Source organism: Silene latifolia, chromosome 1 (genome assembly GCF_048544455.1).
Source record: "Silene latifolia isolate original U9 population chromosome 1, ASM4854445v1, whole genome shotgun sequence".
In the NCBI taxonomy this organism is placed as follows: domain Eukaryota; kingdom Viridiplantae; phylum Streptophyta; class Magnoliopsida; order Caryophyllales; family Caryophyllaceae; genus Silene; species Silene latifolia.
In genome coordinates this window covers 10,164,910-10,192,324 of record NC_133526.1, presented here as the reverse complement: position 1 = coordinate 10,192,324, position 27,415 = coordinate 10,164,910, and the positions used below count along the sequence as shown (strand labels likewise).

The window sequence follows — 27,415 nt, the reverse complement described above, 5'->3', positions numbered from 1 at the left end:
TAAGTAAGAATGAATTTGGAACACCATATCTCTATGTTAACATACTCCATTCTACTCTATTCCATTATCCGGAAACAAACGACCCCTTAAGAGTATGTGAACATCAAAGATGCAAAGAGAGACGAAGTATAACAATCGGATCCTCGCTTTTGCTTCTTTTCTAGAACGGGAGAAAAAAAAGGCTTGGAGAGAAATTGATGGGCAACAAAAAAATAGTAAGTGACAAATTCCTTGAACAATGATCGTTGTAGAAGGCCAGCTAAACGCTTTGAAAATGTAGTATTTTTTATAGATGTTAGCTCTTAAATAATACAGAGTATATGTGTAAATGTTATGGGTAAGTTTTTCGTAAAACAAATTGTGATAAAATATTTGAAAATCATTAATAAAGCACTGTAATGCACTTAGTGAAGGTTAATTTTTGTTTGAAACATAGTGAATTGGCGGTTTTACAATAACTTTTGTGTAAAACAATCTTATAGAAGAATGAATGTGGCCATCTTTTCATAGTGCAAAGCAAAGTTAGATAACCCGCTGGATTAAAGCCCCGTTATTTTGGACTTGACATTCAAACGAGGATCAAAACAACACACATTTCAAATATGCTAATATGATTTATACTCAATATATAGCTATTTATATACTCTGTATCTTTTAATATCAATGACACTTCTCTTTATTTTCGTAGAATTGATAAACTTGGTGATTATCGAGTATAATAATAAGGTTGTTTTAATTGCACCGAGCCATGGCAACCCTTTGTAGGCGGTAGGCCCTGCCCTTTTGGCTGATGTGTTAGATACTTTTCAAAACAGTCGAGACATTATCAATTTTGAGCGACAATGTCAATGGGTGATATACTTCATATGTGACAATTGTGTAAATAGAAGCATATATAAGTTTAGTTCAAAATACGTAACACATGGACTTTGTATATTACTAATACTGTTTTAATAAAAACATGCGTTCATTTTACATGACGCCTCTAATCGATTTACATTTTTGCAAAAAAATAAAATGTTGGATGCCGCGTGCGAAGCCGCGGCTCATTTCAACTAGTCTTATATAAAAAGAGAATAGGGGGTTTGGCTATTTTGGCGCGGCCTATACCCTTCGACTATACCAATATTTACGGTCAACTCCAATTTCCTACTATTTTCTGTTTTTCTTATGTTTCCACCGCTGAAACTTCTTCTTCATCTTTTCTTACTATATTTTTATTCATCTCTATCCAGACATTTCTCCTTATCATTCTTATCTTTTCCATCCTCCATTCTCCACATATTCATGTTTTTTCTTATCTTATATGCAAAAACAAAACTGATTGTAGTTGAATTGCAGTGACAATAATAGGGATTTTTTACTTTGTTAGTTCTTTCAAATTAATTTATACTGTTTTCGTGTTTGTTCGGTCGGAATCGTAGATTGAATTCCCTATGTCTTGCAACTCTTTATCCTCAAGGAAAACAGTTTACAGTACTGCTTCCACTTCATCTCAATGTTGTCGGTAATTCAGTTTGGACTCATGATCGCCTACAACCGTTAATGAACGCATCAATTCTGGGCGATTGTTTGGACTGTTCTATAATGAAGGTAAATGAATATGCTCATCTTCTTTTAACAAGATTTTTATATCATATTCGTCTTTTGTCTTGTATACCTGAACATGAAATTTGCACACCAAGTGTTTGATTAATTGTCAGAGAAAAATGATAGATAATGCTATATGTATTGTCCAATTTTTGTGTTCAGGTATATTACTTAAACCCCCTTCATCTAATTTTTTTTCCTTGTCGAATTTTAGCTTTGATCCCAATTCATGGAGCATTTGCTAAAGCAGTTTTCTGTACTTTATTTCGTTCGTTGGCGAGTCTTATTTGAGTCTAACTTTGCTATCTATAAAATTTGAACGGTAATCATAGTTGGATTAACCAACGGCAATCGCACATCACATTTTGTTTCCTTGTATTTTTATAGGATACAAAGATGAAATCCTTCATCGAAAATAGAATAAGAGATTTCGTTATGTGTTTCAGGGTTTCACTATTCTAAGGTTTTGTGTGCTCCTATTGTGACCTGAGGTGCAGGATTGCCTCTTGTTTTTTACTGGCGTCACGCCTATTTACGAATCCGTTGTTCAAGCTAAAACAATCGACGACAATATACACATGTAAAACTATGTTTGTCATAGAGCTAAAAATTCGCTTGGAATTGTGAATTGAAAACAGAAAAAATACAATAACACAAAAGCTTATCTGTATTATTTCGGCCTTCTGGTTGTTTTAGAGTGTCAAAATTTATTATTTCAGTCTGTGACGGGTTTGCCTTGTATAAAGAAGTACGAAATAATGGATTGGTTTTGCTGAGTTTGTGTAATAAGGTAAGTGAAACAATGCCATGTTTACAATCCGTCACTGTTATTAATTTGCGACAATTTAGCTATGCATAACCTGCATATTGAATTTGTTTCAGTTAGGTATATAATTAGCTTTTGAAGTAGTTATTATTGGATCGTTTCAATTTCTGTTCGATTCCAAGTTTGATTTTGTATTCTGATTTGATTTGTTTTTTCTTTATTTTTTCAAATGTGAGCCGTTTAAAACATATGAGGATTATCCTAATAAGAATATAAAACTTAAATCAGGAAAACTACAAATGCATAACGCATTTCTAAGAACATAAAGTTAGTTTATGGTTTAACATTAAAGATCCTCATGTGTAATGTATTATCCTAAAAACTTCAACAAGTTGTCTTATTTCGTCAAAGATTCATTTTTGCTTATTCACAACTCCGTCCTTGCTTCTTCTCTCACTCTACTTCTGTATTTATGATTCATTTTCCCTATGTTACTTTATGGTGTAGCTGTGCGCACCAGTCCGTCGCAGTAAGGACTGCGTGTCTGCGTTCAGGTTGCGTTCATGCCTCGGCTACCACCTCTCGATCACCCATAAATTTTGTGCGATTGTTTGGTTCATTCTAGAATGGAGGTAATGAATTATGCTCATCTTCCTTTACCATAATCGTCTTTGTATTGTGCTCCTTAAAGTGATTTTTTTCTTATAGTGAGCACCAAATGTTTGATTACGTGTCAAAATGAAGTGACAGTGTTATCTCATTGACTATGTTGTGTCGAAGTTTTTCCGTTGTGCAATACCTCCATGTCATCCGGTTCTTTACATTTTCAGTCATTTATGAGGAGTATTTTAATCATACGTAAAGAATCGTGTGGGACAAGGTAGTATTATTTTAGGCAGGTGTTGAGCCTAATAACTTAAGTTATTGTCGGAAAAACTTCTTTTGTAGTTCCAATACGTGATTTTGAGTAAGATATCAATTAAAATAAGTTTGCGAACATAGAATTCACTAAGAAATTTGTTCCTAAGCTTCAGCACATGCGTTAATGGTGAACAACAATGATATTTCTCTTGATAGGACGAAGTTGTGCTTAATCTTAGCTGCAATTATTTTGGCTTGAGTAGTTGTTTCTGCCGATACATATTTTCTAGATGACTCGATTTTATCGATTACCATAAAACCAATCGATCTCATGGATGACTCCTCTCTACCTGTGGAAGCTAGCATGTTTGAGCGGGTCATCTTTATCTCTTGATAATTTTGCTTTTTGCTCTGTGTATATGCTAAGATTTTCTAGAGATACTACATGCTTGTTACTGCCTCCAACTTTGGTATTTAGCATTGATTTTAGATTAGCAATATACCACAGAGAGGGATTTTAGTGTGCTTGTATTCCTTGGAACACATCTATATTTACGGTCAAGCCCCTCTTGTGCATTACTTGGCTTCACACACAAAATAATTTGCTGCTGTTATCTTATTTGTTTATTCTTTCAGTCTTTCATCCACAGTCCATGGAAGCGGTGATCTTTTTCTTAGCTTATCCTACATTCGTAATTGCAATTTTACACTTAAATTTCAATTTTCAGATGTCAGCCAAAGTTTCAATTTTTGCTGCGTTTTTATCCGTGGAAAGCATTTATTGCAGCTGATTGTTTGCTTTGCTTTTCAAAGGTGTGTTTTTCTCTAACTCAAGTTATATTTCTTATTTTATTGACGAAAGTACAAACTTAGGTTTGGTGACGGGGTATACAATGGTTTTTGCTTGTCTATTTGTCGTGTGGATAAAAAAAAAATCTGGCTAACAAGTAACAGTATGGAACTATGGATAGTGAGTTAGTGACAATGTTGTTTCCTTTGTTCTTGGTGAAGAGAGCCCGATGAGGTGAAAGTTGTGATCTTTCCCTTTCGTCAGTCCCTTGCACAAGCAATAACGTTAATATATGGATAGACTTGAACTTTTTTGTTTTACATTGACCTCTCCATGTATTTCCAGCTGAAATGGATGAACCGACTTGCAACTGTTAAAAAAGATGGAACTGTACAATTTGAAGTACCTGCAAATATTAAAAATCCAAGCCTTCATTTAGGACCTGGAGTAAGTTATGATCATACCTCAGAAATGGAAGAACACTATTCAGCTGAGTATGAAGATCTACCTCCTATGCAAATTGTGATGCTAATTGTTGGTACCAGGGGTGATGTACAACCCTTTATCGCCATTGGGAAGCGTTTGCATTATTTATTGTGTAGAGGCAGAGTGATTTTGCAACAGCAAAATTTGAAGGATTTGATATAAGGCCTGATTTGATCCCAATCTTGCAAAAGATTTGGCAAAAGCATGTCAACATACTAGAGAACAACGTTGTACGTAGTGAGGACATAATTGCTAGGGGATTGGAGTCCCTAGCCACTATGATACATTAATTTCTCGGTAAAAAAACAAAAGAAAAAGCTTTTAAAAAAATACTCATTTCATTACTTCTTACTATTTGATTTTTATTTCTCAAATCAAAATACAATGAGCAAAAACATGAAAAATAAATGAATTGTCAATTTAAATTTCATAAATAATACACTAAAAAGTAACTCTCTATAGATACCGTGCATACATTCCGCACTACCAACTACCGTTATGCATATCCTTTTCTTATCAGTTATACATAAATGAATGTAACACAAAACTAATTTTCCACTATTCAAACACACATTTGATCCAAAAAAATTATTCTAGATAAATTGGGACTGTGACTTAGCTACATCCTTGAAATTAATTTACACTACATCCCATGTTTGGTTCGTTATGAATCTTCGATTGGTTAGCCGGCAACCGATGACTTCTAATATTAGTTTGTCATCGTCTTGCGACTCTTAATTCACGTGAGAAACAATCCTCACTACTGCCTCACTCTATTCTCAATTTGGTGGGAATTATCAGATTTCCAATAAATTTTCTTGGTTTGAATGTTTTATTTCCAATTTAAATTTGTTATTTTCAATGATCGATGATGTAGTCTTTGTTGAGCAATGGTGAAGTACAAGATTTTGTCATTTTGATGATGTTAAGAGATAAGTACTAAGAAGAGGTAGTTTTAGAATTTAAATTCCATTACCCCTTTATTTTTACGCATTAATTTAGAACCGTTCAACGATCCCAAAACGCGAGCTGGAACATCGAAAAGAAGTGGACTCTCATTTTTTGTAAGATTTAGGAGTTGTTTAATCGACTATTTTGGAACAGAATGGAATGAATTGAATTTGATTCATTCTAATGTTTGGTTATAGAATGGAGTTAAATACCCCATGATATTTAACTTTACTCTAACCCCTTATAATCTTATCGGTACGTATTCTCTCCATTTTCTTGAAAGAAATGAACCTCCATTTCTTATAAACGGTCCGGATTAAATCTTATAAAGTTCTAATGATTGTAATCGTCTTATAAAAGTAATGTTTTAGTAAATGAACATAGAAAATATATTTAAAATTGGAGTATTAGAGAGGAAATGGAGAAGATTCACATTTACCCAAAGTTTCAAACTTTATTCTTCCCTTTACAAGTTTAGATTAAACGAAATAATTTTAAGTAAGAATGAATTTGGAACACCATATCTCTATGTTAACATACTCCATTCTACTCTATTCCATTATCCGGAAACAAACGACCCCTTAAGAGTATGTGAACATCAAAGATGCAAAGAGAGACGAAGTATAACAATCGGATCCTCGCTTTTGCTTCTTTTCTAGAACGGGAGAAAAAAAAGGCTTGGAGAGAAATTGATGGGCAACAAAAAAATAGTAAGTGACAAATTCCTTGAACAATGATCGTTGTAGAAGGCCAGCTAAACGCTTTGAAAATGTAGTATTTTTTATAGATGTTAGCTCTTAAATAATACAGAGTATATGTGTAAATGTTATGGGTAAGTTTTTCGTAAAACAAATTGTGATAAAATATTTGAAAATCATTAATAAAGCACTGTAATGCACTTAGTGAAGGTTAATTTTTGTTTGAAACATAGTGAATTGGCGGTTTTACAATAACTTTTGTGTAAAACAATCTTATAGAAGAATGAATGTGGCCATCTTTTCATAGTGCAAAGCAAAGTTAGATAACCCGCTGGATTAAAGCCCCCGTTATTTTGGACTTGACATTCAAACGAGGATCAAAACAACACACATTTCAAATATGCTAATATGATTTATACTCAATATATAGCTATTTATATACTCTGTATCTTTTAATATCAATGACACTTCTCTTTATTTTCGTAGAATTGATAAACTTGGTGATTATCGAGTATAATAATAAGGTTGTTTTAATTGCACCGAGCCATGGCAACCCTTTGTAGGCGGTAGGCCCTGCCCTTTTGGCTGATGTGTTAGATACTTTTCAAAACAGTCGAGACATTATCAATTTTGAGCGACAATGTCAATGGGTGATATACTTCATATGTGACAATTGTGTAAATAGAAGCATATATAAGTTTAGTTCAAAATACGTAACACATGGACTTTGTATATTACTAATACTGTTTTAATAAAAACATGCGTTCATTTTACATGACGCCTCTAATCGATTTACATTTTTGCAAAAAAATAAAATGTTGGATGCCGCGTGCGAAGCCGCGGCTCATTTCAACTAGTTGAGAAAAACAAAAGTACAATCCTTGTCAGTTGTGAGCGTAAACTAATAAAACTTGGCAATTGGCATCTTACATTTTGCATTTTGTCCCACCACGCAACTAACTACTATCTTACATTTACTAATATTTTATCTTCTTCTTCTTCTTCTTTGAATGAATTGAATCATTATTCTCATCGTCAAACAATAACAGCATGTCTCAATCTCAATCCAAATCTGTTGAAACCCTGTTGAAATCTGCAAGACCTTTCATCAGAGGTGACTTGGACAAGATTGATGACAAACTCGTCGCCTTGGTGTCTGTTCTTAGATCAGTGGGTGCGGCCGAGTGCTGGCACAAGCACGGCACTTTCTTAGAACATCTTTTCGACATTTACCGTATCCTTAAACTCTGGGGTGCTCCTGATGCTGTCTGTCTCTGTGGTCTATTCCACTCTGCTTACTCCAACTCTTATGTCAATCTCGCTATCTTCGACCCTTCAACTGGCCGCGACACTGTCCGCGCTCACGTGGGGGAGGCAGCCGAGAATCTCATCCATTTGTTCTGTATCGTCCCTCGCCAGCCTCTCATTCATGATCAGCTTATTTTTCACTACGCTGAGTCTGAACTCGTGGACCACCTCCAGGTTTCTGAAAAGTCTGTGCGCGATGCGAAAGAGAATGGTTTGTCTAATAGAGACGAGGCGTGGAGGGTTAAGATTAACTCTTTGGTGCCTGAAGATGGTGTGCTTGTTAAGCATATTAAAACAGGTGAAGATGTCAGGGTTTCGAGAAGGGTTGTTGCGGTTTTTCTACTGATGACTATAGCTGATTTCAGTGATCAGCTTTTCAGTTTTCAAGATGTGTTGTTTGAGAACTTTGATGGACGACTCGAGTTCAAGGGGAATGATATAGTGTCGCTTTGGCCAGGAGATGGGAAACCGGGGTTGTGGACTAGCTCCCTGTCGAAAATGGGAGCGGTTTATATGTTAATGGTGAGGGAAGAGGAGATAATGATGGCAGAGAGAAAGATTCAGAAAGTGGAAGGGAGAGACGAGGAAATCGAGCTTGTTATTCCACCCGTCTTTGATAACTGCACTCGAGTTCTGAATTCAAATGAGCAGATAGAAGCAAGAGATCTGTACTGGGAAGCTGTGTGTGATTATGCGAAGATAGGACTGGAAAAAGCCGAGGAATTACTATTGAAGAGCGTCGAGAAGAACCCGTTTATTGGAGAGCCTCATGTGGTTTTGAGTCAGTTATATTTGAGTAAAGGCCGGTTTGAGGAGGCTGAGGTCGAGGCTGAGAGGGGACTTATCCTACTGCTTCAATGGGCAAGTCCTTGGGATAAGAGGATGTCTTGGGAAGGTTGGATTGCTTGGGTTCGAGTTTTGTTGATGAAATCCAAGGAGAAGTCTTGGCCTCAGACTTCTTGGGGTATCCTGAACTTAGGACTTGTTAGATGAATTTCGACTTGCATATTTGCAGTGTTTGAATCTTTGTTGAGCAGTTAAAAATAATGGAGAAAGTTGGTAATTGTGTACTGTACTGTATGATTGTTTGGATCAAACCAATGTATTGTAGTTTATTTGCAAGTAATAATATGCTATTTGATGTGATTTGGTTGAGAAACAAAAGCGCTAAAAACTTACTTATCTTTACATTGCAAGTTAAATGGAAACAACAAGACCTTAAGTCTGAACAAGATTTAGTGTCGGATAACATGACGAAGTGCACATACAAATTATCATAGGAATTAAAAGGCGGGATTGCAGGAAAAAGAAAGAAATGAATGGCATTAAGATAAGAATGAAAAACAATATACTCCAGCGCCTTCAACGGTGTAGTATGGTTCATGTTGGTTTGTTTGTAGCATGGAGCAAACTGTAACTTATACTATGATGAGTAGGTTGGTAACTCAAAATAAACTTTTAATTGAAAAAAATAAAATTACTACTCAATTACTCGTGCAATATATTTAGTTAGTAGTATTATACGATTACTTTAATTGAACAATCACCATGATGAATTGTCACTCCATGAGAGCTTTCGTAGCATCCACAAAACGTCATAGCAACATGCCAACATCAAACTTATGATGAAGGAAAAGGCTAACCAGTAACCAAATCCAACATTTTCGTACAAAATTACATAAACGCTATAAAACACACTAGAGGAAAAATTAGTTCCCAAAACCGCTTCTAAGAGCGCATTTAACATGATAAAGGTACGAAAAATGAGGCTAAAAACATGTAAAATGTTAACCCATCACCAAACATGATATACAGTATCAAAAAAGGGAGAGAGGACAGTTAGGAAGAAGAAGGATGTTAATGGCCTAATACCATGTGACTTCCCATGAATTTACAAACAATATCTATACCGATACAAATCTAAAGTCATACTCACTCCATCCCGCTTACTTGTTGTTTAAATTTAGTTTTAGTACAAAAATTAATGAAAGGAGAATGGACCATTTGGGGAATTGCCGTTGGGTGACAACTACAAGTGGATAAAATGTATATGGATGATCAAAATACTTTTAAAAATATTCCTAATATAGAAATAGCAGTAGTAGTGAAATACAAATGATTGAGTGTGCGTTTGGCTGACTTTTAAAAGTGTTTTTGCCCTCAAAAATAGTTTTTGGCCAAACACATCATTATTTAAAAGCTAAAGCAAGATTTCTCAAAAGCCAAAAAATCATCTTTTTGCCCATAAAAATAGAAGCAGCAATTTGTTACTTCTGCTTTTGAAAAACACTTTTAGAAAATTAAGCTTAATAAACAAAAACTCATTTTCAACAAGTTAGGCCAAACATGCTCTTAGACACTCATTATGATAAAGGAATAGGTAAATAAATGACGAGTACGGAGGGGTACAAATTAGTAGAGAAAAAAGATTACGCATCTGAGGTAGTCCTTGTAGTTTTTGAGCATATACATATTTTTTCTGAGGATATTACTATTTATAAATATAGTTTTTAAGAAATATTATATTTTTTTAGTGTAATATTTTAGTAAATGTGCTCAAAAACTTTAAAATAAAACTCAGAAAAGAGATATTACCTCAGATGTATAGTCTATGAACTGAAACTACTAGGAGTACAAAGTTTTCAAATTATACCATCCTAAAAGATTTCATAAGATAATATTTACATACTCGTATTTAAAAAGATATATTTAAAATGAAAATAAGTTTGATTCGTAAAATTTGAACACAAATATTTGGAACCGACATATTCGTCTTAAATTTAAAACGGGGTTAAGTATCATACATAAGACAAAAACTGAATGTGTTGAGATTAGCAAAAAATTCGTCTCAACTATATAAATGGAGTACATTATTTAACCCGTTTTATTCTTTATATCTATCTTGACTTTTGAGTAGACCTGACAAACGGGTCAATCAGGTCGGGTTTGGGTCGGGGCAGTTCGGGTTAATTCGGGCGGGTCAGGACATTTCAAGTTTTGGGTTTGTTGGTCAGAGCATTTTCGGGCAAGTGGTTCGGGTTATTTTGGGTCGCGTCATTTTCGAGTCGATGAATAAGATAGAAAAAGCCATCTCAAGTTCTTTCAATTCAATTAGAGCTATGTTTTGTCTGGTCATTTTCGGGTTGAGTGATTTTGGATCGGGTCAGTTACGGGTCAAGAAAGCGCAGGTCATGTTCCGGCCGGGTTGGATCAATTCGAATTTCAGATCACATTCAGGTAATGTAGTTCGGATCAGCCTTTTCAGATCAGTCAATCAAGTCAGATTACTTTTACCGGATCTGGTTACAGAAAGACCTACTCAAATTTGAAATGCAAGGGAATGGGAAGGATAAATGGGGAAACACGAGTAGAGACGTACGACTGTGTGAATATGAAACTCAAAGTGAAGTGGTTGTTGTAGGTTAACGAGGAGGCTGACCAAATTATAACCTCAACCTCGTGCTCTACTTTCCTCCTTCCTTCCCTTTCTTCCAAATTACTAAACCGTGTTGCTGTTAGTGTTTTGCAATCTCTGCACTCCATCAATCCTCCTCCTTTCACTCTTACTCGCTTTTCCATTTTCACCCCTTTTTCATTTTATTAAACCCAATTTAAATTAAATAAACCCTAGTATTTTTCTCCACTGGCGCTTCGATTTCCCTCAAATCCTTCATTTTCTGGTAAGCCCTTTTCCTAATCTTTACTATTTCTTTAATTTTATCTCTAATCTTCGATGCCCATTTCTTAATTTCACTCATGCATTACCCTTTTATCTTTCATATTCAAATTCAAATTCAAATATTTCTGGGGTTTTTAGATTTCATCTTTTAAACAGTTTTTATTTTTTTATCTGCTCAATTTGTTGTAATGTTTGTGCATGTTACTTTATATATACTCAATTGTGATGCAATCATTTCGTATATTCTAATTTATGGAAGATCCGATATTTACCGATTTTTCGTAATTGTAATTGATTAGATAAAAAACCCATCTCCTCGTATTGGCTGGTTAGGGTAAAGATTTTTGTTTTTCTATAGATATTCAGGTGATATATTTGTAATGAATGGCGACAAGTTATGATAAGTTTAATGGTAGTTGATTTGGAGAAATAAAGTGCACTTTATTACTCCCTCCGTCCCAATCATTTATTTGCTTTTGATTAAAATACCAGTCACTAACAATAAAAAAGGCAAACAAATGATTGGACAAATGTTGATGATTTGGAGAAATAATGTTAGTCATGCAAAGGGCTGTTTTAAGCATCTAATATTTTCGGGGGATTAAGACTTGAGAGATTTAGTATATCCTAATGTCTAGTATTCTAGTGGGACTCCGGTTGAGTCAATGACGTCCGCCTTTCAAACCCACATTCTTACACTGTTTATGTTCTTCTCTACTTAATGCAGAACATTCGGCTGGAAATGCATCAATGAGATTGTTAGACTAGACTGCCTGACCCTGGAGATAGTAATCCAGGGCTCGTTGAATGTACTAGTCAATTTTTCTCTCTTTAATGAATGTACATGCATCTTGAGTTTTAAACAATCGGCTAATTTGCTTTGTGATGATATCTGGCACTTGAGTTCTTGAATTACTATAAATGCTGTGCCCCTTCGGCTATTGCAGGTTAAATCTCCTACGAGCCCTTGTATCTTATATCAGTGAAAGAGCAGGCTTCACGCACGGCATGGGAACAGAGATTGTCGAGATTTCATCTTCATTAGATAGTGATTTTGATTTATCAGAAGACGATGAAGTAGAGGTTAGATCTGAACCTCGAGATCTTGGGGTTGTACCTAGACCTGGTGCCTCAAGTACAAGGGTGCTGCCTAATTGGCGTCAGCCGCAAAATGTTAATGCAAGAAATGATGGTGAGTACTGAATAAGCTTCAATTGTGTTTTTCTGTCAGTTTTTTGGGTTGTTTCAGCATGCTGCTTTACTTTCTAGGTTTTCAAATGGAACGTCCGAAGCCTTCCTTTGGTTCTGATAGAGTAGCAAATTTTACGCCTTCGGGTTCTGGTAGAGGAAGAAATTTGTACGCTGGCCATCGTTCTCAGGCTGAATCTTCGGGTAGCGCAAGCTATGGTAATATTAGCTATCCGAATGCTATTTTTTTTCGTAACATGATTGAAATTTAATTCTCAGTCCTGTCTCAGGATAAAAAGATTAGTAGGTTCTCCGTTCAAAAGAATTGATGAGACTTTTTGTTGGAATAACACTTTTCATGTTGTAATGCAGGTTACCAGCAAGACTCAAATAAGAGGGTCCTTCCATCTTCTCTCCAGCCATCTGGAACACGTTCTAAACCAAATAATTATTGGGAGAATTTAAGTAGTAGTCGCTGTGGAAACAATGATGGGTTTTACAATCCAGTGGCACTAGGTGAGGCAAACTCTTCGAGCTTTGCAAGAGACAGTTTTTCCCGGGGCAATCTCAATGATCAGCATACTTTTGACGGTAGTCGTCCTCGCATTCTTCCCCACACTTTATTACGCGGCAAGGCTGTTTCAAATGATCCTCTCCAAAATATGGGGTTTGGAGAAGAGAGAGTTTCGGGAGATGAAAGTGTAATATATCAAGCAGCGTTACAGGTAGTTTGTCTATCTCTTGTCAATTGAGCTGAGTCACTCTTCCCGAATATAAATGATGCTATTATGTTATATCGTAGAAAATGAATCTCATGCCTCTTCATGACGTTCATCGTCAAACTTTGAAATAGTCTCAGGGAATAGCAAAATGGTCAAATTTCGCTGTCCTTTGCTTATTGTCGGGTGGGCCGTTACCTTTCATGACTTTTATTATTCTCTTAACCAGGAGATATGCTTAGCTTTCCATCAGAAAGCTGTCTTTTGCTTCTCCATGGGTAGTGGTGTTACCTTGGATCGCTCAATTATCCGGTTACCCGTTTCCACGAGGTCTTTCATTGCTGCCCTTTTACTTATAAGTTATTATCATGGGAAATTTGAGTGAAGGCTTCAAACTATAAATTGTTCAGTGGTGGGAGTTTCTGAGGACATGGGGTATGGAAAATGGGGTCAAGCACATCAATCACAAATTAATAACTTAGATACGAAAACATCATTTGTATCAAATAAGTATAATCGTACCCCACTTTGATAATAAATGGAATAAATAGACATTATCTTAGTTGATTTGACCTGATTTGTCAACTAGTTTAGTTGCACTTGTATATATTGACGAAGATTCCCCTTAAATATAAAAATAATGGCTTTTGCACAGTTCTCAAACATATTAACTACTACTTGATATGTGGTTATCCGGGTCTCCTTCTAACCGGTCCGGTCCGCGGTCTTGGGATATGTGGTTATCCGGTCCGCGGGTTCATCCGGTCCGGTCCGGTTTTGGACCGGTGAACACCCCTACTTGATGCCACGCTGCTAGTAGTAGTTTAAACTAGCAATTCTTTACCAACTCAGGATTTTTCAAGGTCCTTAGGTTATGTATTGGTAACCATGTCCGCTTAACTGCCCTGCGACTTAGCGAACTCAGAGAGTTTACAAATCGATTTACTTAATTTCGTGCAATGATTTGCATTTTGCACGAATTTGTGTTAAATTCGTTAAAAAAATAGCAAATTATGTGTTATTTATATAGCGAGAAAAATTATGAAATTTATAGTTTTGGTCGTGGTATTAATTATTAAATATGAGTTGTGATATCGTTTTTCGGCCAAATTGTCAAGGTTTTTAGGTTACTGCAAATGAATATTAAGTAGTGTTGCCTAGGATCCTAGATATTTTGCTCTCTGAATGTGAGTGACAACATCCATTCGCTCTAACTATTAGGCAAAATGATGTCAAAATGTAAGGGTTTGTGGTAGGATTAAATTATTATGATTCTCTATTAATTAAGTTAATTTTTCAGGCATTTATTTTGTATTTTAGTCTTCAAAAATCACCCGTAATAACTATGAATCCGCTTGTTATATTTATTGTAATACTCCTAGCATATTGGATACTCTATTAAGAGTGAACTAGGTTTGGTGTCCGGCTTCGCCCGGGCTACCTCTATTTACCGTTAAATTTTATTTTCAATGAAATAAACTATGTTGGAGTTGTCTAACTCACACGTTTACTATTTGTAATATATTTTTCTACAACATATCTTGTAATTATGATGAAATGTAAAATTTATTTTCAAATTATGAGACACGTTCACTACCCCGCTATTAATATTATTACTTTCACAACATTCTTTCTTAATATCATTATGTTCCCTACTCCCGTGGTTACTATTGTTTCTTTTACTAATTCTTCTATTTTTTTGTTAAATTCATTATTCCCGTTAATTTTATCCGGCCTATATTTCAATAAATAAAATATTTCCTTGAGTCGATTGGTTATTTAATTGTTCATACTTTTTCTCATTGTTACCACTATTACTTTCACTACATTCGTAGTTACTTTCACTACTCCCACTATCATTATTATAACTGTCTCTACTCCCACATTAATACCGTTAATTTTATTAATCTCTTTTACTACATTTAATTTAATGTATAATTATATGATGATACTAATTAATTACATAAGTGGGGCATGTTAATTTTGAGGAAAATCACTATATTCTTGTGTTTTCTAAATTTAATTACTTTAATTTAATGTATTTCCATAAATATTCTTTATCAAGGCATCCTTATATTATACTTTTAACCAAAACTATATACTCCCTCCCATTCACAATAAACCTCCCATTTCATTTTGGCACAAAAATTAAGGAAACACACTACCCCACCATATAATTAAATTTGGACCACACAAATATACTACCCCACCATACAATTAAATTTGGACCACACAAACACTTACCAAAAAAGAAAATACGGAGGTTATTGTGAATAAACGAAAAAGGAAATAGGGAGGTTTATTGTGAATGGGAGGGAGTAATATTTACATTGAGGTCCCTTTATTAGGTTCATTACACGGTGCTATCGATTTAAAACTATATAGTATAATTAATTTGTATAGATTTCTTTAATTACATTGAAGTCCCTTGGTTTCTAGAATTAATATATAGTATTGATAGATTGCATTTTTGTACGGGGAATACTACGAATCTGGCAAACAGAGCTTGTGTAGCACATGGGATATTTCACTCTTCTCTGTTTTAGTGCTCTTTTTTCGAAGAATGTGTCTCTTATCTCTCTCATTTCTTTTCTCCCCCTTTGTTTTGAACCTTCAATCTGTAAAATTTATCTGGCCTGATGACTATGCTCCAGCTACCTACCTGTCTTGAAAGGGCTAATGCAGGTTATACAGCATGACATTACCTTTCTATAGCTGAAGCTAAAACTTGGGTAGGAGTGTGGGACTGGCCTATCATGTGTTCTTGTAGGCTATGTCAAGCCTTGCAAAGAACCTCTGCAGTTGAAAGTCCCAAAACTTCTGAAAGTAATTTGCGTGATGCTATTTGACTGAGCCAATGTATTAAAGTATTACCAAGTTCTGTGTTTGATGGTCATCTGTGGTTACATGCAGGACCTTAGCCAGCCCAAAAAAGAACTTGACCTCCCTGAAGGTGTTTTATCTATCTCTCTTTTGAGACACCAGGTTTGTTTTGGTTACTTTAATCCCGTTTAATTTTAAAGCTCTGAAATTCACGACTTATTTGGTATCGAGGTGCTTTTATAGTAAACATCTGCACATGAGTATACTATCTTGCTTAGGGGCACCATATTTTTTGTTAACAGAAAATCGCACTCTGTTGGATGGTTCAAAAGGAGTCTACAGTGCATTGCTTGGGTGGTATTCTTGCAGATGATCAGGTCTCAGCCTCTCTTATATTGTTTTGGCGTGCATGTGCCTGAATGTTAATGATTGATGTGAAATTCTTTTTGTAAACGGTTATGTGCAGCTGTGCAAGTTATGCCTTTTGTTAGCCGACCCCAAGTCAATTGGGTATTAAGGGTCCATTTTTGTTGGTTATGTGCCTTTCTAGGTGATTTAATGTTCTTGGAGCATCCTATGAGATGTTTTCCTTAAGTGGTTGTGTCTCTTGTGTTTGATTATCTCTCTCCGCGCAATTTGGTAACATATTCAGTTTTGAGTCTTTTTCAGGGACTTGGTAAAACTATATCGACTATTGCACTTGTACAAAAGCTGAGGAACTTGCAGATGAAGTTTCAGTCAGAAAAGATTGACAATAAAAATGCCGAAGCATTGGATTTGGATGATGATGACGATGACAAGGGGAAGAAAATCGATGATGCAAATTGCAATTTAGTGAAAACTTGCAATAATCAACCTGAAACTTTGAATCTGGATGACGATGACGACGATGATGATAATAGAAATGCCCCAGTTACTAAGGAGTTGGATCCCCCAAAATGTAGTTCAAGTGCTAGCTCTTCACGCCAGACATTCTCAAGGAAGAGGCCTGCTGCAGGTACATTGATAGTGTGCCCAGCAACTGTTTTGAGGCAGTGGGCTAGAGAGTTGGACGACAAAGTTGCAGAGGAAGGAAAACTCTCTGTTTTGTTGTACCATGGTGGCAATAGGACAAAGGAACCTCTGGAGCTGGCTAAGTATGATGTCGTGCTTACCACATATGCTATAGTCAGTAACGAGGTTCCTAAACAGCCGATAGTTGATGAGGATGATGGCGAGCTAAAATTTGGGGAAAGGGCTGGAATTTCACCTGAATTTTCTACCAAGAAAAGGAAACATCCATCTACCTCAGGCAAAAAAGGAAAAAAAGGCAAAAAACTAGATGATAGCTCATTTTATAGCGAATCTGGTGCCCTTGCCAGAGTGACTTGGTTTAGAGTTGTATTAGATGAAGCCCAAACAATCAAAAACCATAGAACCCAAACGGCTAGAGCTTGCTGTGGACTTAGAGCAAAAACAAGGTGGTGTCTATCTGGAACTCCAATTCAGAATTCTATTGATGAACTGTACAGTTACTTCAGATTTCTTCGACATGAAATGTATTCAAATTACAAAATATTTTGTGAAAAGATAAAATTTCCGATCTCCAGAGATCCTATTATGGGATACAAGAAACTTCAAGCTGTACTGAAGACTTTACTTCTCCGTCGCACAAAAGGTAAGCTGTGTGGGCAATCGATTCTTTGCACCCTAATGTTAAGTGCTTATGGGTTCTGAGTCCTTGTTGTTAGCTACTTGTTTTGAAATTTAGATATCCCATCTCCATTTGATTGTCGACCTATTCCATTTTAGGCCGTTCCAAGTAACTTTTTACATTTTTACTAGTATAGATCCCGCGCATTTGCGCGGTTTTTTAGATAGGGATGTTAGAAAATTTAATAATTAAATTACTGGTATTTAACCTCCCTTAAAATTTAATTATGAAATTTACTATTAATAATATTTTGTATTAAGAGGGGAAAAGAGAAGGTTCAACATTGTTAAATTGTAAAATTAACCAATATTTAAATGTTTTACATATTATGAAATAAATGTAGATATTAAGTTAAAGTGTAATAAAAATAGATATTATACGTAAATTTTCGTTTTTATACTCTTAACTTGTAGTACGTTTGTATCATGTTTATTTATATAAATAATAGTCGAAAAATATTTCTATCACATCATACGTATAGTAAGTGCAATTTCATTTATGTAACAAAATAAGAATATTCTATTAATTTTTCTATGCATGTTGAAAAAATATTATCCCTTTTTTAAATGACAGAAAATTATTTATTGTATGGAATTAAATCAATATGGCCCAGTTATAAACATGATAAAATGAAACCCAAAACCCAATTATAGCCTAATTCATTTAGGCGGGAAAATTTTAGGATCTCTTATTCTTTTAGTATAAGGGGGATGTGGCATTATACCTTAGAGTCTTTGCTCATTTACCCCTCCCCCCATTTCTTGTCTCCTCACCCCCTTCAAGTTACACCAATCCACACCACACTACACCACAGACATCCCAAACCCCAACTCCACCACCAATGCTAACTTCTACACTACATCTCATTGCTATCAGCAGACGACCCTAGCTGCAGCCGACCCAACACAACCATTTTATATCCTAGGTTGATCCACCCATGCAATACATAACCTAGATCATAGCTGGCCGCACATTTTCCTGTCTCCCCGCAAGTCGGGATCTCTATAATTAACCTTCCCTATTTCGTTCCAGTTGCTCTTCACCAATGTTTCCCTTTCTAAGTTCAAACACAGTGAATCCTTGCATAGCCAAACCTCTGTCTTATGCTCTCCTTGCAAAGCCAGCCCAACCTACTCTTGTGACCCCAACCCTGGCCATGTCCGCGAACCCAGGATGAGGTGTGAGTCTGAGAGAAGGCAGTCGGAGATTGAAAGGAAAGTGATATAGACAGTTTCAGGGGAGATAGAAAGACGTTTGCGTGTTGCAAGGAGGAGAGAGTAAGACTTTGACCAGGAGTGGGCTGATGATAGTGGCAGTGGAAGCAAACTGCAGAGTGGAATGGGGTTGGAGAAAGAGTGACTATGGTGGTGGGGAATGACTGTTTTGTTGAGGGTGAAGTTGGTCTATTTTTTTTACCTAAAAACTGTTTAAAAAAATGTAAACTACCAAATATGACAGAGGGAGTCTCACACTTTCACTCACTTCCAGTTTTGCCAATTTCCAAGATTCGGGAAGACTATTTTTGTAGTTATGTTTGACTCTATGAGAGTGTAGTACCTTTTGTAGAAGTCCAAAATGTGCAATCAAATCGAAAGACATCTGAGCCTCTGATTACAATCAATTATGGTCATAAATATGCTGCTGTGTTTATACTGATATTCTGTGTTAGCTGTGTTACATATACGAGATATGCTTGTCAAGTTTGTAGATTTACTATGTGGGTTTTTCTTCAACATATGTATTGTTTGATATGTTTCAGCTTTTGTTAATTTTGTTTTATCTCGATGGGTTTGTTTTCTCTTCATGTGTGATTATAGTGCTCACATATCTTCATTGCGCAGATACATTACTTGATGGGGAGCCCATTATATGCCTACCTCCAAAATTTATAAACATGAAGACTGTGAACTTTACCATTGAGGAGCGGACCTTTTATGCAAAACTAGAAGCGGAATCTCGTTCACAGTTTAAGGTTTTTGTTTTTTTAAATTGCTATGTCGCATTTTGCATTTAGTTGCTTCTTCCTCCATTCAATACCAAGTTACCCATTTTCTTTTTGCTCATTTTTTAATAAACCACCATCAACGGTGGGCAACATCACCACCAAGCTCTTTACCACAGCCCAATCACATCGTCGTCTGCTTGCCAACGTCACCACCAGGCTCTTCGGCACCGCCGTACCAGATAAACTCAGTATCGTCATGTCGGCCCACCATCATCAACTCATTACCAATCCACCATTATTGTCGATGCCATCATTGTCCCTCCCCCACAACAACCACCACCATCACTACCACCACAATTATTTACACTGCCTTAAAACTTACCCCTCATCTGAGGAAAATGAGGGGAGGGACGCAGATCTGGACGTAATAGAATGTAGAGAGGCAAGATCCGGGCCAATTTTTTATGGTTGAGCTCTGGATCAGTGTCTAATGCGGTTCTGGTGGTGATCTGCTGGTTGTGGGCATCGTTTGAGTGGGATCATCTGGTTCTGGTTTCCGTGGGTTGGTGGTCCACTGGGGTCAGTTATGTGGGTGGGGGTAGTTGGTTCAGCTAGGGTGTAGTGGTGGTGGTGGATAAAGAGGTTATGGTGGCTGAGAAAGGGGTTGAGGTTTAATTTGCGGCTGACGGGAGTCAGAAATCTCACAATTTTGTATCTGGGAGAGGGTTTAGCTTTGATTTAGTTTTTAAGTAGGGGTGGGTTAAAAGATAAATGAACATTAATCAATGGCATATTTCGTAGTTTCATGAAAGTAATTAGTACCACATGGGGATATTTGTTGCCAAAAAAGGAAATGGGACACTGATTTGAATGGACCAAAAAGGAAAATGGGCAAGTTGGATTTGAAGGGAGGGAGTACTATTTTTTTTTTTTGAAGCTACCTCCACTTACTGCTCTTCACTATCTACTGTCATGACTCATGAGAGTTGATGATAATCAGCATATAACAACTTGCCAGTGATACGGATATAGTTTCTCTATGTTCTTATATAACATTTTTTTTTGCTTGCACACTGTAATTTTTTTTTAATGTGATTATATCTCTTGCTCTTTACATGAAGATTAAAGAGTAAACTAAAGTCATCTTAGGGTTTTGTTATACCTTCTGTGAGAATATAAAATCACAGCTCTTAATCTAAATTGGGAGTGGAAATTGACAAAAGATGGTTAAAAACATCTTACATAAAAGTCAAGCAATGTTCAAAAAACGAGGGAGTATATTCTAAAATGGTCCAAGCCACATTCAGTTATTTTTGAAATACTAGCTGTAACGACTAGTGAGAATGCTACAGCTGCCTAGTTTCTGTATTCTGACAGTCTTCTTTGAGTAATTTTTTTTTTTGAGGTGATTGTTATATATTTATAGGTTCTAAAGTGTGAAATTTACCTTACAGGCTTATGCTGCTGCTGGCACAGTGAATCAAAATTATGCCAACATTCTTCTCATGATTTTGCGCCTTCGGCAGGCGTGTGATCACCCACTTCTTGTTAAGGGTTTTAATGCAGAACCTGCTAGAAGAACAAGCATGGAGAAGGCTGCGAAGCTCCCTAGAAAGACATTATTGCAACTGGTAGATCGCTTGGAAGCACCGTCTGCAATTTGCAGGATTTGCAGCGTATGTTCTCCCTACAAGCATTTTGCTCCTTTCATTTCTTTTTGCTTGATTGACTCTATCAAAGACTGTCACAAACTACCCCCTTAAATCCAACTTATGTAGTGATCGCGTTGGGTTGCTGTTGTACATAAACTGCTGTGTTACTTTTACTCGTCTTCTTTTGGGCCTTAACCGAATCGAGTCACTAAACATAGATCCCAATACGTAACCTAGACGACTACTTATATATGAAACCAACTCTAAACTCATCTAAATTAAGGTTGTTCGCTCATAGTGTGGAGCGAAGACCAAACCAAGCCGCACAATTTGTTCCAAACCAGACCGGACTATACTACATTTGGTCCAGTCCACGGTCATCCTGTTTATGTTATTTCGTTAGTTATTTCGTTCTCCGGTCTGGTCTTGGACCAAACCAGATGGACTGTGGACCGTACACAAGATGTTTGGGCATGGAGTCTCAATACATGATACGGATTAGACAGCAGGAAAGAAAAAGAGACTCTGCACCTTACATCATGTTAAGATGGACATGAAAAGTCTTCTGGGTATGTTGTGCTTGAGTTAAGATGCTTGTAAAGCCCAGCAACACTTTCTATACTTTGTTAATTATGGTAATCAATTTAGTGGACGTTGGTCCCTTTTGCTTTACTATTGTGTACACCCTTTGGCTGTTTGTCAATTGTTAGTTGTGTGCTTTGATTGTAATATTAAGCTGTGCCAAACAAATCACAAATTTTCTTGACATGTGTTTTTTTTCCTGTGATATTGGCCTGTGGCAAACAAATATCCTTGTCAGAAAAAACCTTTTGGTAGATGCATGATGGAAAAAATCTGCTTTCCTTCAGTGCCTGGAGGTTTCACTAAATCTGTTTTGGTAACCCGTGGTTTCAACTTTCAACATATTCCTATCACAATAGTTTCTTGTAGTAATATAGTAATTTTTTGAAAGTTTATGTGGAAATTACTTCAGTTCTATGTATTGTTTGTTTTTACACTTCTGTATTAAAACGTCACTACGTTTTACAGAAGTTAACAAAGTTTTACCAGTCATTTGCTAAAGTGGGAAAATACACAGACCCTTGGTCATCGAAGCGGGAAACTGTTTACCCTCAACTCACCAAAGTTGGTTTTGGTCATACCGACTTCCTATATCGATCGATATCCATCCTCTGTCCTCAGAGAACTGTCCTCAGAGAACTGACAGATCCTTAAATTAATACGAAGTACTTATTTTTGTTTGATTATTTTGTTATACATTCAATTCTTTCAAAAAAAAATGACAATATTTTATAAAGTTTTTTTTTCGGTCCATATGCAATTACAAAAATAAGAGAAAAAATTAACAATTAGTCTGCTGTAAGACGATCTTATAGAAAGTTAGAACGCGAGACTAAAGTTGTGAAATGGTCATTTTACTGACAGTTATTGTTGACACTAAAATTGATATTGAAAAAGAAATTGGGACTTTTTTATTGATGAATTAAGTTTTCAGTACTATAAATGAATGAAGAGATATATAAGCAGCATAAGGATTTCCCTTTTTAGTTTATTTAAAACCACATTTCTCTAAACCCTGCTTGAAATTGTTTTGCACGGGACCTACAAGACCAAAGGGAATCACTTGACTAAACATCATGTTAACCATTATGCCAATTGCAGACCGCTGATAAGTATCTATTGCTTATTTTAGGTAAATATGACTCAGGTCATGGCCCACTTTTGCCTAAGCATAGCCTCGTCAGTCGTCACTGATTACATGATGGTTATAGGTTGAGTTGTAAATTTTTTTAACACAATGATACCTAAGTTGATTAATTATAAGTATTTGACAATGACTACCTGACTGAGCTAAGTCCTTGCCAATTTAGCTTAGCTTAACTCTTCAATCAGGGCCTCAGGAGTATCATCTAGGGGTCAGGCACTGTACCTGCCGTGATGACTGTTTGTGTATGCTGACACTTTGTTGGTTCTGTTTGCCAGAATCTAGTGTAGCTAATGTGGTGCACACCTAATGCCTTTGCAGGACCCTGCAGAAGACGCCGTCATTACTATCTGCGGCCATGTCTTTTGCTACCAATGTGTGGGAGACTACCTTACTGGGGATGACACTATGTGCCCAGTTCAGAGATGCAAGGAGCAGCTTTGTGAAGATGTTCTATTTTCAGAGGCTACTCTCAGGAGTTGTCTTTCAAGTGACTATAATGACCATTTTTCAAACGGAAGTAGTTCCAAGAGTTCAATTCTGAGTAGTGAGTACAGCTCTTCTAAAATCAAGGCTGCGATGGAAATACTCATTTCTAATAGTAAAATAAATAGCCAATGTATAGAGTTGGACGATTTAGAAGACACAGATGTGACAAATTCCTCCTGTGCACAAGTGAGAACTGAAAATGTGGGGAATTCAGCCTCAAAAGGGCCCATAAAAACCATTGTTTTCTCCCAGTGGACTCGTATGTTGGACTTATTTGAGTATTCTTTAAATCAGCACTGCATTCAGTATAGGAGGCTTGATGGTAGTATGAGTTTGGTTGCAAGAGACAGGGCCGTCAGAGAGTTCAATTCTGATCCTGAGGTTTGCCTCCTAATTTCTGTTCTCGTTGAATTCTTGATGTCTCTGAGTGCTTTAGTTAGCTCATTCTGTCCCTTTTGATAACGAATATTACCTGATTCTTCTTCTGAGAAAAACCCAGAGTTTTTCAGAAGCCACTAATGCCACTCAGAAATATATGGTGCCACTCGTTTTTGTGCTTTAGTTAGATAAACTGATTGATTAATACTCACAATATGGGAAGATGACAACAGATAGCTTTTATTGTTAATAATTGATCATAGATATGGGGAGATGAAAACAAATTGTTTATAGTTTCTTGGCAATATGCATCAATCTGTCTTATCAGTAATTTCTTTGTGGAATGAGTCGATTGTTTCTTAAATTTCTAGAGAGATTCTAATTGGCTGGATCAGCTTGAGTGCCCATCTGTACAGTAATGAATTTCCTTTTCAAATGGAGCCATTGGCTCATTATATGTTCCTTGGTTCTTGGTACCGGATTTTGATTGAACAAAACAGAATGGCTCAGTAGACTGATGTGCTTCTTGTTATTGCTGTCAAATAACAATCATTTGATGCTATTCTCAACGCTTTTTTTATGGGTCATTTAAAAATATCCTCTATGCTGTTACCACAAGCGTAGGAATGCCTACATCCGACCATCCTTAGTCCAACATTTTCAGTAGCTATTGAGGCACTTGAACAATGCTATTGTTGCTGCAGCACTTGAGGTGCATCTCTTGGCGTCTTGTTTGTGCAGTTCTAATTGTTTGGGTTTCATGTAGGTTATTGTTATGGTGATGTCTTTAAAAGCTGGAAACCTTGGTTTGAACATGGTTGCGGCATGCCATGTTATCCTTTTAGATCTTTGGTGGAATCCAACAACGGAAGACCAAGCTATTGATCGAGCACATCGTATTGGCCAAACTCGCCCTGTTACAGTGTCAAGGATTACTATTAAAGATACTGTCGAGGATCGAATCCTAGCTCTGCAGGTATGCTAAGATAACCCAACAACTAAAAATCCTTTAATTAATCAACACTCAAAACTCAACTCCCCCAAAATCTCAAGCTCCTAGTCACGCACGAGGCTTTAGCCCACAACTTCACGTCACTGCTGAAACAATTTTCAGTTGGATGTTGTATTGAGGGAAGGGAGTTCTTGCTGCACCTAATATATTTTAAAAACAATTTATTATATAGATGGATATTTATGCCAGGAAACTAGAATGTCTAGGAATTACCTTTCTTCTCTCGGCTGTCGGCACCCTTTTCCACTAAAAAACCAGATATCAAGCCAGAAACATCAAACCAGAATTCTTTCTAGACAAGAGAATGACTATGAAAACCAGTAAATTACAATGAATGACGGGATAGGGTTTTCCGTACTCATTGAAGAGTGCCAAATCATTTTGGGATTAAGGCTTTGTTGTTGTTGTATTGAAGAGTGCCAAATGCCAATCACCTTGACCCGGTACATTACAAAAGCAACGAGCTTAAATAAAAGTACTCCCTCCATTTATTTTTGTTTCTTCCATATTCCTTTTAGGGACATTTATATTTGTTTCTCCCATTAGAGAACTTTTCTTATTTGGCAGGATTAAGAGATTAAAACACCTACTTATCATTGCTTAACTCTACACATTACAATAAAACTATAATTTGTTGGTTCTAATTTTCATATTACCACTTAACTCCACCTTCATAACTACACCCTACTTCCATCCACTCCACACCTGCTTCTCCATCATCACCACCTCAACAGCCCACTACCCACCTCCCTCCACCATACTCACCATCATTCGTACCACCAGTCCGCCACGACCTACTCCTATGGCACTGCCTCGACCTTCGCTCCCTGTCCCTCTATCCCTTTTTGAACAACCCTCCCTTTTCCCTTTTACGATGCAGTTATCTCAAACATGATAAGTTAGAACTGCAAGGACATTAGTCTAGGCCTTAGTTTCTTATTGCAGACAGCTTTAACTTTTCTCTCCCGAGTAACATGGCTTCTGACAGTTATGTTGACCTGCATTGATGTGAAAGTACCCTCTTAAAATGGATGGTTGTGGGTCTCAGAGATATCCTGATAGAGTAGCAAGAGGAATATAGATAACTAGCATTTTTTTTTCATTTTCGTGCGGAATCTTTTCTTGATTTCATATAACTTCTGAGGGCTGTATCCCAGCTCTTCAGGTATGCTATGATAGCCGCCATTTGTCTTCCTAAATCTTTCATGGTTTACCGAAAACATTTTCGATTCGCTTCTTTGTTGGTAGGGAAGCAGTATTTGTTGCACCTGGGATTCACGACTTTATGCATGTGTGCAGGAAGAGAAGAGGAAAATGGTGGCATCAGCATTTGGTGAGGACCACGTTGGTGGTTCTGGTGCTCGTCTCACAATTGACGATCTCAAATATCTATTTTTGGGAAGTCGTGTTTTGTAGCACCTTAACATGACTCCCTACTTTAATCGACCCCCTTCCCAAGGTTGCCCATTTTTGGTTGCGTATGTGAATATAGTTAGGGAGTCTTGCGAATGTGCAGTGGAGCAGGCCGTCATTTTTTCTGCCCCGTCATCTCTGAACTATGTTAGGTGGCACTTTTAGTTTAGGCTTGATTCTACTTATTTTAATCAATTTTTTTTGTTGACGCCGCCAGGATGTTTGGGCCAGGAAAGGTTAGGATTCTTATATGTAAATATCTGAATCAGGTAAGAACTAATTTTAGTAGCTAGTTTAGCTTTGTTAAGCTCACTTAACTGACAAATGGATTACCAGATGCGCTATTTGTACAATAGTATTCATGGTGTTTCAAGACACTGTACATTTAGGTTGCCGAGTCGCCTGAGTGGGGCAATGGCGCTCTTGTAGAGCTTCTCCAAGGTGTTGGACATTTGTGCACATCCGTTTTCATGTTAACACAAGAGGCAACAAGGCAGCAACTCTCGAGTTGTGCCCTTGTTTTGGGATTTTGTTGTACGGAGCCGTCTTGCTTTCCAGCTGTTGGACCATTTGATCGACCAATATCCTTATTAATACACACGTTATAGGAGATGGTATTCTCCTGTGTGACGGTCCCTTTGTTGGTTAATGAATGAGTATTGTATATATAAAATGACCGTCTCACTCTGTATGACGGGTCTTTCATGAAACTATTGAATTAATATTCTGATTAGGGCACCATTAACCAGAAATTTGCTTACGTGTAGAAAATTCAGTTTTTTCCGATGAAGCCCTATTGAGCATTCGTTGAGGACATCAAAAATTCAGTTTAGATTATTATGTAACTACTCCTGCGTTTTAAATCCTTTTTAAAACTTCGCTCTTACCTTTCTTAACATCAAGTTTCCTTTTTAAAACTTCGCCCTTTAGGTTGTACTATAAATAGAAAAAGCTTGGTGCTTGCCATAACCTAGCTAATAAGTCTTAAAGTTTCTCTCTCTAAAAAGTCTCGTGTGAGTTTTCTCGCGGCGAAGCTGCTACTCGGAGGTATTTCAAGTACAAAAGATGTTTATTTTTTATTGAAAGCAACTTTTAAAACAATCTGTTGGTAGAAATTGAAGAGGAAAATCTTCTTGCTTTACAAATTTGGCACAAAGATTGTGAGAAGAGACGTTCATAGATCATAATCGCTTCAGGGGACAGTTGTATTTTTCACAATATTTTTTGAGTAAAAGATAACCGGAAGTA

General features: G+C 36.6%; 3 protein-coding genes across 4 annotated transcripts; all 3 read left to right on the top strand.

The window, feature by feature from the left end:
- Positions 1-1,151: 1,151 nt before the first annotated feature.
- On the top strand, positions 1,152-4,841 carry LOC141597964 (uncharacterized). The gene is made up of 4 exons (XM_074418056.1): positions 1,152-1,593; positions 2,864-2,988; positions 3,946-4,030; positions 4,353-4,841. Exons 1-4 carry the CDS (start codon positions 1,546-1,548, stop codon positions 4,653-4,655), a joined length of 561 nt encoding a protein of 186 aa, XP_074274157.1. The 5' UTR covers positions 1,152-1,545; the 3' UTR covers positions 4,656-4,841.
- Positions 4,842-7,037: 2,196 nt separating this feature from the next.
- On the top strand, positions 7,038-8,614 carry LOC141597948 (uncharacterized). The gene has a single exon (XM_074418055.1). It carries the CDS (start codon positions 7,193-7,195, stop codon positions 8,441-8,443), a length of 1,251 nt encoding a protein of 416 aa, XP_074274156.1. The 5' UTR covers positions 7,038-7,192; the 3' UTR covers positions 8,444-8,614.
- A 2,191-nt stretch (positions 8,615-10,805) lies between these two features.
- LOC141597921 (helicase-like transcription factor CHR28) lies at positions 10,806-26,649 on the top strand. 2 transcript variants are annotated; one of them, XM_074418054.1, is made up of 13 exons: positions 10,834-11,130; positions 11,857-11,938; positions 12,077-12,321; positions 12,399-12,536; positions 12,690-13,042; positions 15,950-16,021; positions 16,162-16,236; positions 16,529-17,516; positions 19,394-19,524; positions 20,952-21,173; positions 23,197-23,745; positions 24,509-24,718; positions 26,054-26,649. In XM_074418054.1, coding segments are annotated over exons 2-13 (3,102 nt in total). In that variant the 5' UTR covers positions 10,834-11,130; positions 11,857-11,936; the 3' UTR covers positions 26,171-26,649. The 2 variants fall into 2 exon arrangements, with proteins under 2 accessions (XP_074274154.1, XP_074274155.1); XM_074418053.1 differs by lacking the exon at positions 11,857-11,938 and having other exon boundaries at positions 10,806-11,130.
- Positions 26,650-27,415: the final 766 nt, after the last annotated feature.

Coding starts and splice junctions, on each gene's coding strand:
- LOC141597921 (XM_074418054.1), top strand. Junction 13,043..15,949: donor TATATCAAGCAGCGTTACAG/GTAGTTTGTCTA, acceptor GGTTACATGCAG/GACCTTAGCCAGCCCAAAAA. Junction 24,719..26,053: donor ATCGAATCCTAGCTCTGCAG/GTATGCTAAGAT, acceptor GCATGTGTGCAG/GAAGAGAAGAGGAAAATGGT.
- LOC141597948 (XM_074418055.1), top strand. CDS start 7,193: ATGTCTCAATCTCAATCCAAATCTGTTGAAACCCTGTTGAAATCTGCA.
- LOC141597964 (XM_074418056.1), top strand. CDS start 1,546: ATGAACGCATCAATTCTGGGCGATTGTTTGGACTGTTCTATAATGAAG. Junction 2,989..3,945: donor TGGTTCATTCTAGAATGGAG/GTAATGAATTAT, acceptor TTCAATTTTCAG/ATGTCAGCCAAAGTTTCAAT. Junction 4,031..4,352: donor GTTTGCTTTGCTTTTCAAAG/GTGTGTTTTTCT, acceptor ATGTATTTCCAG/CTGAAATGGATGAACCGACT.